At 43.0% G+C, this 10,970-nt stretch overlaps 1 protein-coding gene across 1 annotated transcript; it reads right to left on the bottom strand.

Annotated features, from left to right (window-relative positions):
- Positions 1-453: 453 nt before the first annotated feature.
- Positions 454-10,807, bottom strand: apbb1 (amyloid beta (A4) precursor protein-binding, family B, member 1 (Fe65)). The gene is made up of 14 exons (XM_058080460.2): positions 10,646-10,807; positions 8,927-9,535; positions 8,650-8,855; positions 7,216-7,275; positions 5,238-5,317; positions 5,083-5,149; positions 4,804-4,950; positions 4,597-4,724; positions 3,795-3,909; positions 3,635-3,716; positions 3,483-3,563; positions 3,265-3,380; positions 3,005-3,181; positions 454-2,755 (listed from the first exon to the last, which is right to left on the bottom strand). The coding sequence occupies exons 2-14, from the start codon at positions 9,516-9,518 to the stop codon at positions 2,600-2,602; spliced, it is 2,007 nt and encodes a 668-aa protein (XP_057936443.2). The 5' UTR covers positions 9,519-9,535; positions 10,646-10,807; the 3' UTR covers positions 454-2,599.
- Positions 10,808-10,970: the final 163 nt, after the last annotated feature.

The following is a 10,970-nucleotide window of genomic DNA, read 5'->3' as shown; positions in this document are numbered from 1 at the left end:
TGATTCAGGATGATACATGGAGTGCAGGTGGACTTCTAATGGGCAGACTAACAGGTCTTTCAGGGTCAGAATTCTAGATGATACACAGGTGTTCAAATACTTATTTGCAGCTGTATCACACAAATAAATTGTTAAAAAATCATGCATTGTGATTTCTGGATTTTTCTTTTTAGTTTATCTCTCTCACAGTGGACATGCACCTACGATGAAAATTTCAGACCCCTCCATGATTTCTAAGTGGGAGAAATAGCAAAATAGCAGGGTGTTCAAATACTTATTTTCTTCACTGTAAATGGAAGGCTAGCTAGTTAGCAATATGCTATGAGTGGCGGCTGTCCCTGCAGTGAAACATTCCAATTCCATTCCATTCATCATCAGAGGTTCCACTTTGATTTTTGTTTTGTGTAAACCAAACAAAAGACACACCCCAACAACAACAAAAAAAGACAGCTCTGATGATATGTTCACATTTATTGTGCGGTGCCTTTTTATATACATCCATTTTTAGTTATTTTATACACCTAATTTACATGAGCGGGAAATAAATTAAATGGGCTAGCTATGTTCAAGACTGTGAACAAACGGCACAAAGTGACGTTGTGACATGAGTTGTCTAATAGTTTGTTAGTGTTTCTAATATATTTATAGACACAAAAGAAGCAGTCGGTAGGAGTTGAAGTGGTCACTGCACTATTCCATGCGCCAGTCGCAAAACAAACAAACCATTATTGCGTCTGCATCAGTGTTGCATTGATTGTTAACATGCATGTCAAACATGACCACAAGTCATACAAACTGCCTCTTTTTTTTTAACGTTAGTGTCGACCACTACTAGTGTGCTACATACAGTATAGCTTACCGACGTACATGTAAAGATCAGGATAGGTCATTTGTTCTTTATAAAAACTAAACTGTGTGAAAAAAAAAGTGTACATTTTAGTGTGTGGAAAGTAAACACCAGAGAATGATCTTATGTACAACAAAACCTGCTCTCATGGTTCTATCTAAAACATTCTACTGCTATTTCAGGATGAGAAACACAAGACGACTAGGAGTGACATGCGAGGCCCGCCCCCTCTGACCACACACGCGCGCACGCACACACAGAGAGAAGGTACAGGAAGGTACACAATGACGGCGCCTCACACTAAACATGCATCCTACAGCACTACTGAGCAGGTTATGCGTGTGTGTTTAGAACCCGGAGTTTGTTTTTATTAGCGATTACATCTCTAGCACTACACGACCATTCTCAACATGGCGACTGGCGCTCTCTCATTTATGACATGTGGTTATTGCACACGAGCACTGAACTTGCAAATGTTCATGCAGAATGAACGATAAGAAACAACGCACCATGTGACAGACGCCTCTTTGGAAGACTAATAAACATTGTCTTGAGAGAGCGAGAGATGGGGTGGGGTGGAGGGTGATCGAGGGTATGATACAGTTAGAGGGCACACCAGCCATGCACCCACGGTGCAATGTTAGACACCAAAGCTGAACATAGACTGCTGAAGGGTGGTTTTGCATTTTATATTGAAAGAGTGCAGTACTACGTAGCAACCCAGCAGAGGCGCTGTTGAGTTAAATGTGTGAAGAAGAAAAAGTGACTTGACCTATGGGAAGTTGAGCTACATCCACTATGCCATGAGAACAGGAGTTCAGAACATTCAGAGACAAATAGCTTCTAAATGTCGCCCAATGTCAACAAATCAAGAAGGCGCCCGTCTGTCAATTGGCAATGCTTACGCTAAGAACCAAAGAGTTCAGCAGCACAAAGAGTGATTATGACGTGATTTTAGCAGGTGCTGCAGGTGCAGCGACAGGAAATGTTGCTAGGCGTTTGGGTCAAATTGTGCAACTCACTACAGCTGCTGCGTTTTCAAGTCAGCCTTATTTGTTTTAGAGATGCAGTGTATGGGCAGCTTTCAGGTGTTACGCATGTTTCCATCAATTACTACATTTCCAGTGGCTTCCGTGGCTAATTTGATTTACTTTCTTTGAGTTTTCGGAAGGCTAACACATAACAGAGCTGTGCTACACCACTATTCAGCAGGCTTTCATGACGCAGCCTAAAATGGTGGCGCGAAAGGCATTGCAGTGCACAGATTGGTCGACTTTGGGAGAACAACATCTGTGTAAACAAAGCTTGTCTCCTCCTTGTGATGAAGAAGTAAAGTCCTCCATTTAGGTGGTACAGTGTCTTATCACCCTACACAGTGTACCATAGCCAGGTAAGTGTACGGGGGGGTATTAGTGTCATCATTCTAGCATCTTTTAGCATGTAAATTATTTTACATTCCAACATTCTACGTATTGTTTCTGTTAAAACACAAAAATAGTTACAAGCCACATAAAAGAATCCTAGCAAAGAACAAAAGAAGGACGCCAGAATTCCATCTACAAAGAGAGGGGAGTTAAAAATGATGCAGAGAATAATATGTAAAAAACAATAAGGGAGTGGGTTGCACATAACCCCCTTCCCGCAAGCAACTACACGACACGACGGGACGAGTGTGTAAGGCGTAACGGGAGGATGAGAGAGAGGGCATGAGTGACTCTGAGATGTCTGTGTGGACTTTCATGGTGTGTGACCTCAGGGGGACTGAGAGCCCGACCTGTAGCTCTTGAAGCTGCCCAGCAGACTCTGCACGCCCTTCCTGACCCGACGAGCCACAGAGTCGGCGGGAGGGGTGGGCAGGCAGGAGGCTAGGCTGGGAGGACGGGCGTCAAGACATTTCTGGTAGCGGAGCTTCGAAAAACAAGAGAAATAAAAAGGTGAGTGCCACGTACGCCACCGTACCACCTTGTCACTCATGCATTCCAACACACAATGAATGACTGGAAAGCACCCTCCATTAGAATGTGGTTACTCCATCTGGTGGTGATGAGGTACATTGCAGCTTAAATCTTTGCATCACTTCCACAACAATACTTCAACTACCCCCCCCCCCCAAAAAAAACAAGACAGGAGATAGCAGAATAAAAGCCAGAGTCTCACCATGCATGCGGCCTGCACAGCTTCGCTCAGGCTGGCTGCGTTGGGCTCGCACCAGAACTTGTGACAGGTGAACTCTCTTGGACCGTCGGCCATGATGAAGGCAAATGTGCGCACATCCTTGCCCACGCCCATGAAGGACAGGAAACGCACCCTGCACTCTGACAGCACCTCTTCCGTCTGGGTGTTAAATAATATATAATAATAATGTGTGCTGTTGTTTATCAAATAAATAAAGAGTATTGCATCCTCTCGAGCGTTACCTGTTTTGCAAGTATTGTGAGGGTGGCGGGTGCCACATTCACAGAAACAGGTGTCCAGTCGTTTTTATCTTTGCCCTCCATGGCAGCCTCCAGAGCGTCATTGATCACATCCATACCTGAGAACCATTTTGGAATATAATCAGAAGGCCAACAACTGATCATCATCATGACACAAATAGAAATCTAAAATTCCAATCAGAACTCTGCTCTTTTCTTACCCACAGGCTTTGCCACTGCCTCACTACCAAGATAATAAACATGGAAGCGCTGGAAAAGTTCATTTTTTGGAGCTGGAAACTCTGGTGGGAAATAGAGAAGCATTAAGTTTCACTCATACCATAAATAAACTCTTAAAAGAACCTTTATTTACCTTCAGGGATGCCCAAAGGTTTGCCAGTGTCAGAATTCAGTCGACTAACGCCCGGCCTGGATGCTTTTCGTTCCATCATTATCTATTATTCAGGAAACAGAGGATTTGGTTTTGATTTCATGTGGTTTGTTCAGAAAGCACCGACAGCAACAAGCCAGACCTTGGAGCACATCTCGTGCAAAGTGGTGGCAATGTTCTTAGCAGGCGAGTCACAGCGGAACACGTGACACTTTAGGACCTGCGTCAGGTTGTCTCGGGCCACATAAGCAAAGTCCCTGCAGGAGAGAAAGCACAGTTAGCATGTATGTCAGTCAGTCAGTCAGTCAGTCTAACTGCACAGTCATCCCACACAATGTCACGGTTTGAATATCGCGCCCTCAGCCTACCGCCTTTTCTCATCATGTCTACTATATTTAGGTAATGAGAGGTGTTAAACATTTTAGGAGGTCAAAAACAGGCTTTCTATGATCAAACTATGAAAATATTCAATTCATTGCCATTGAATCCTACTTCATGGAAATGTACTTATCGCAGTTGTCTGGAACCAATTAACCGTGCTAAACGAGGGATGGCTGTATATATGATTACAAGACACACACAGGAACAGGACAAACTCCACGAAAATATGAGTATACCTTTCCCTGTTCACGTTGGAAAAAGCAGCATGGAAGAAAACAAGTGTTAGAACAATGTGAGGAAGAGACAAGCAGCAGTTCAGATAGGTGTAGTACCATATAAAGTCCAGCAGAGGGACTCAGCATGCACCAATGCTAAAATTCCAAACCAAAAATCAGGAGGACAAGTAAAATGTTGCTAAAAGACCCTTTTACAGTTAAAATGCCATTAAGTCTATAGTTATATTATTGGGGACAAATGCAACTGTTAATGTAAATGCTATCAAATGAAGGGTTAAGGTTCAAACAGTTCTAAAGTTCTAACGCTGTTTTTGTTGGAAAACAGACCTGCCGTTGTCTCTGCCGACACCCCACACACGGATGCTGCCAATGGGCTGCGTGTGCAGCAGCGTCTGGCCCAGAGGATCGATCAAGTTCATTGTGTCATTCTCCAGCACCATCAGCATGTCCTTACCCTGCAGGGCAACGCACACAGTCACAGACTAGCAGCACACAACAGTGAGCCGAAAACCGGAGATGAATGGATGATCGTACCTCTCCCCAAATTCCGGCAGTGTCGTGCAGGTTGTGTTTGTGGTAGGAGAGCTGCCTGATGCAGTTATTGACTGCCACGCTGCTCTTGCCCAGCGCCATGTCCTCCTCGGACATCTCCACCCAGCCCAGAGAACGCACTGCAAAACACTAACAGCGCACAAGTAGGGAGTCAACGAATGCTCTGTTTTGATTACACCAAAAATAAGTCTTCCAAAAAAGGTGCAAATATAATTACTTCCCTCCAAATGTATTTATAAGCAACATGAAACACTTGAATACCTTGCTCTCTAAATCAGTGCAGAGTGGAACAAGTTTCTCTTCCTCTTCAGACTGGGTGCAATTGTAGCTACAAAGTGCAGAACAGACAAGGACGTCAACTTGACGTGTCAATCGACAACAAGGCAGTGTAAATAAAGAACTTTGGCGTCAAATACTTGAGGTTGATGGAAGCGTAACGTAGCGTGGCCCCTTCAAACTCTCTCAGGCTCTGATCGGAGGTAACCTCTCCTTCCTCCTGAAAGAGACGTGACAAACATGAAATAAATATTTACTTTTCATCCTTCAGTGAACCTGACTAATGGAAAAAGGTGTGTGGCTGGCAATAATCAACTGCCCAGGGGCCTCATTTATAAAACTTGCATACGCACTAAACGGTGCTTGAAAGTTGTTTACGCAACTTCCTATGCAAAGGCAATGATTACTAAAAATAAACGTAGAGTGAGAATGTGTCCTCGAGTGCGCCACCTCTGTAATTGGAATACGCACCTTTTGGAGACATGGCAGAAAGGTGACACACATTTGAAGTGGTGACGTGAAATCATATAGTAGAAATAAATTTTTAAAAATGCAATGGAAGCCAATAAAGATTTATCCATCATAGCATGAAAACATCACACCATTATTGACTTGTCTAGTACGCACGTATCCCAACTAAAAACATCCATTAAAAACACAATGGAGTGCTTGAATACTTCATTTTATAGTCATATGATGTGCTCAATTAATATGATTTATAACAAACATCAGGTTATCAATTAAATCATTGTAGGGATTAAGTTTACAAGACACAGAGTTAATATACTTTGTGCTCCGGTTCTTGTTTTTCTTTGGACAGTTAATAAAAAAATTAAGTATTTTTTGTTACATACGTCATCAATAGCAACATTTATTTCTATTACCACAGACAGCGTCAGGGCTGTGTGCGTAAACTTCCTCAATGATTGGCTTTTCTTTTGTTGTGCTTTGAAATCACATGCATTACTTCCTCATAAAATATAGCTCATATTTTGATATTGTTAATTATGAAGTTAAATATATTGAAACTGTCGTCATCCTCGTTTTGAGTCATTGCGTCCACCTTGAAATGAAACTGATTTGGCTGAGCTCAAAAGGCCCTGTCCACACGTAGGCGTGTATCTCATAAAACAAAGATATTGTTCCATGAGTTGGCCTGTCATCCACACCAACCCGCAGATATTTGACACTAAAATGAAGGTTTCCAAAACCACCAGCCAAGGTGTGGCCGATTATGTGTTATGGTATGGACGCCAATAACCACCGTTTACGTTTCCCAAAGTCACTACCTGCAACAACGTATGCTGTGACGTCACACACTCGATCTGTGTTTACATCAGAAAGCTGCCCTCACAGCTATTTTTCCAAGCGCTTTTTGCTTGGTTGTATTTGCAACAAATACTGCTTCACTTTAAAAGAGCAGAGGCAAAGAAGCACTTTGAGGTCAGCCATCTTTACTGAAATAACAATGACACGTCCCAGGCGTCCTCCTCGTAGCAGGCTCTGACGCCAACTTGCTTTGGCAAGATTCCCAATCAACATTTTCTTGCCTTTTGTTGACTTGGTATTCGAGAACAATGTTCAGAAGTAATTCTGCCTCCTTGTCAGTCCGAACGAGCCTGGCGCAAGGATGATTCATGATTGGATAGAATTTTAGGAACTACTGCCGCCTACAAGTTTGGCATGCTTAGGACTGTGTTCCCGACGCATTCATGTGGTTAACTGCCAATGCATTATTTTTATTTTATTTTTTAAATACAGGGTTGTGTGGACACCATTTTTCCATTAACAGAGAAGGGAAAATATGCAGTTTTAAAATACCCTGCTACATGCAGACAAGGTCTCAGAAGAACCCAGCTAAATGCAAGAGGTGTGTGGGTGTGTCGAGGGCGGGATGAGAGGCGAATCCACCAGTGCAATCTTCCAGGTGGAGTGTGATTTATAAAGGGAAAATTGCGTGCAGGTGTGTGTACGCACGGTTTTATAAATTCCAATATTTTGGGGTGTAGGCACAATTTTGGATGGATTATACGCAGTGTTTTGGAAATGAGGCCCCTGGTAGAGTTAGGAACACTCATAATTGTTGCTTTCATTCCCAAATATCTTTTAGGAGTTTACCTTCCACAGCTGCCCATCAGCAACTCCTTCATCCGCACTGGAGAACTGAGCCCAGGATTCCTGGAAAAATGTTACATTAGGACATGAACATTTAAAACTTTTTTCATCACTTATCTGAACTCTTTTTTTTATGTTGTCAAGATTTATCGCTATAATGTCATAATTATTGTGTACATCTAGTTTTAACTAACAATAAGATGGGTAAAAAACGTGTAACAACTTTGCTTTGTGCATTGTGTAATATTGTAGCATAGGCATAAAAAAAGTTAATGACTAGTAACATGTAAAAACACTCTATAGCAGGGGTGGGCTAATATTTTGACTCGTGGGCCGCATTGAGTTAACAAAATTGTCCGGGGGGCCAGAACAAATATTTAACAAACACACACTATTTTATGCTTATAATTTTTGTTGAATTATTTATCTAATTTTATCTGTAAAAGTGTTATACTATCAGCTGTATGTTTTAATGTCCCATTTTTCAAGAGCATTTAAACATCAGACCACATCAAACTATGTAATTTAATTTTACAGTTTTGTTGTTGTTGTTTTTTTACTAAATAAGACATCTGACTTGCAAGTTGTGTTGCCATTTTTATGTTAAAAGTTGAAATACTTAGAAAGCAACTGGCGGGCCGGATTCAAACGCTTGGTGGGCCGCATGTGGCCCCCGGGCCGTAGTTTGCCCACCCCTGCTCTATAGGGATGTCACAAGATCTTGGGCCACAAGATTAAAACATGCAAAGATTTGTAGTGGCCACTAAGACTGGGGCGCCCTCGGCTGGCCTCAATACGTGTGTCTGTTTTCCTCTCTTCTCGCCGCCAAACAGGCACAAAGAGAGTTCACTCTGTGCATTGCTTTCAGCACTTGGGCACGTTCGTTCCATAAAACAACGACATGAACAGAGTGAGCCCTTTTGTCAGTCATACAGTCTATAGCTCGGTGTGAGGAGGCGGGGCTATTAGTGTACACATAACAGTGCAGCCTCATGAGGCGCAATGCAAAGTAATGTAGTACAAATTGAATTAGTACATTAGTACACTGCAATATATTGTCATTTTTTTCATTGCTCATTTCTTAAATGCGTCTCAAAGACCCAATCGTGTATCATCTTGTGACACCACGAATTTTGCCTATAGGATACAAGTGAATTAGAAATAGTCTGTTCCAGTGTCAAACTGTTGAGACCATATAACGGGCAATGTACAGGCAATGAATGTTTTGACAAACATTTTAACAACCTGAATTGTCATAAAAGTGTGAAAAAGACACAAAACGTGTGATGGTGATTTATGTCAGGCATGTGCCTCACACATCAATTTGTAGCTTGTCACGCAAGTGCAAAAAAAAGTTAAGCACTGTAAAAGGGTCTAATTCAATTTATAGGCGGTTCCACAGTCATAATATTGATATCTGAATCTTAAAGCTCTCACCTCAGGCTCTTCACACGGTGTGGTCTCCAGGGACATGGTGGAGGACAACATGGAGTCTCCCACTTGCCCCAGCGGAGAAGGGGGCTCCCACTGGGTGGTGCCAGTGGGGATGTGCCAGTAGTAGGTGCCCGATGTATCTCGCACCCTCATCCAGCCGGCAGGGAGGTCCGTGTCCGTCTCAAACGCGCTGGAGTCCCAAAAGGACTCTTGAAAGGGCCATAAGTTTAATAATCTTAGTAGAACATAAAAAAGTGCAGTGCAAGAAAAGTGGCTTTACCTCTGTTGCCGTTGGGAGAAACGTCAGCGGTGCTATCCTGAGACACAGCAGGCCAGTTGGACTCTTCATCGCTGGGCGTCCCGTTCATGTTGGCAAACAGGAGGCATGGGTTCCTCCCAGTGACTATGCCATCTCTCTGGGCCTTTTGAGCTCCTTCCTCTCCTCCAGCAGGCGTCTCCTCATCCTCCTCCGACTTCTCCCCCTTCTCCTCCTCTTCTCTTTCCTTCTCCTTGTCGTCCAGGCTGTGGATGACAAGCGGCTCATTGAGGATGTTCTTGGCCTCCTCCTGACTCAGGCTGGGGGTCGTGGCTATTTTCGGAGACTTGGTCTGCTCCTCGTTGCCGTGTAGTTCCTCCTCCTGGCCCAGGAAGTCCTCCCTGTTTCCATTGTGGCTGATGTTGCAGTTGTGGTCCTGCTCCTGCTGGTTTTCGCTGACTTTGCGCAGCTGATTCTGGCCCTCCTTCAGCCACTTGGCATTGCTGCCTGTCGACTCCTGCTCGCACCAGTCGTTTAGTTTGTTTTTCAGATCCTCGTCGTGCTTCTGCTTGTTGGCCACCACGTAGGGCATGTCCTCGTCCTCGTGGCCGCCCATGGTCACTTTCCACGTAGCTAGAAGGGAAAGATAATGTGACTGGATGTTGTGAGGAATTGACACAGTCAGTCAGTCAGGAAACCGGCTACTATTTTGTTTGGAATTACATTTATTTTTGATATAGGTTAGGGCAAAAACAAGGTGATAGCCGACCAGTGGAGCTTTTTAAAACAGTACCGACCTCCTCGTTGTGCAAACTAAACGATAACTCACTTCTTTTGTAGTTCCGTTTGCACATTCTGGGATTACACACACCTATTTTTATATGTTTATAAAATACAATGTTAATAATTTAACAAAACAACAAATGTTAACAATGAATCTGTATGGTTTGGTCTCAGAGACCGTTCTAATCAAAAGGAAACGATTTACATTTATTCAAAGTGTGTCATTCCAATTATTTTACTTGTGTTCTGGACTACAGTAATTCTAAATTTAAAAAACACCATTATCCGCTGAATGTGTCTTCTCCTTAACCTTTTGCCTTTGTGTGTTTTGAAGTACTTGTTTACATGCTTATTATTTATTGTATTACTAATGGTGTGCATTGTAACGCTTCAATTTATACAAATCTGAGCCTTTTCCTATAAGAAATAAAGCGTTAAATAAGAGAGATGGGATGTTAGCATGCTAGCTGGCGAGCCAGATCTTCGTCCTAAGTCGCCACTGTGAGCTTTAATCGGTGTAGAATTGGGACAATATTAAACAATATTCACTAGAGCACTGCCATGAGTGATGACAATATACACAAGATTCATTATTGTTCAACCATTACTACAGCCGATTCATTATTATTTGATTTAAGCTTTCGAATCACGCACTTACTCGCCATTTGCTAACATACCATCGATAAATAATATATGCTAAAATGGTGATGCACTATAATGGCTTTGTTGAGTCGTTATGCAACACAAACAAGGCGTCTGTAAGCCACTCAGCTCGCTGGGTGGTTAGCTACATTTTTCGGATGCCATAGCCGCAGCTGGATGGTAATAATAACGGGCACCAGCCACTATCGCCGCCGTCCTCCATCTTGGCTAGGCTAATGCTAGCTACCTAACGACGCCGCAGTGGACAATTAAACCGATGATTTGTATCCAAAGAGAAGAGGAAATATTCGCACTTACCGCCGGTCCCTCCTTGGCTTCGAAGTATGTCGAATATATGAGCGCTAAGTTCATATTTCCATGTTGACGTGAAGGCTTAGGGTGCCATCAGTCTGTAGATGGTGGGGGCTGATGATGGAGGAGGGTGAGCATGCGTCAGCTGCTTACGTCAGGGCCAGTGCTCACTGCCCGTCCGTCCGTGTGCTTACATGATATTGTGCATTATTTACTACAGCTACACCGGAAAGCAGTCATTATTTTGTTGGCTTTATCCAGCAATGTGTACAATTTTAAATCTAGTTCATCGGTGAAAGAGTCTCTAAATGACAGGAGCACTTATATAGTA

Source organism: Doryrhamphus excisus, linkage group LG8 (assembly GCF_037039965.1).
Source record: "Doryrhamphus excisus strain RoL-2023G ecotype Guam linkage group LG8, RoL_Dexc_Guam_v1.1, whole genome shotgun sequence".
In the NCBI taxonomy this organism is placed as follows: Eukaryota; Metazoa; Chordata; class Actinopteri; order Syngnathiformes; family Syngnathidae; genus Doryrhamphus; species Doryrhamphus excisus.
The sequence above is the reverse complement of the archived record's forward strand: the minus strand, read 5'-3'. Positions and strand labels throughout refer to the sequence as shown.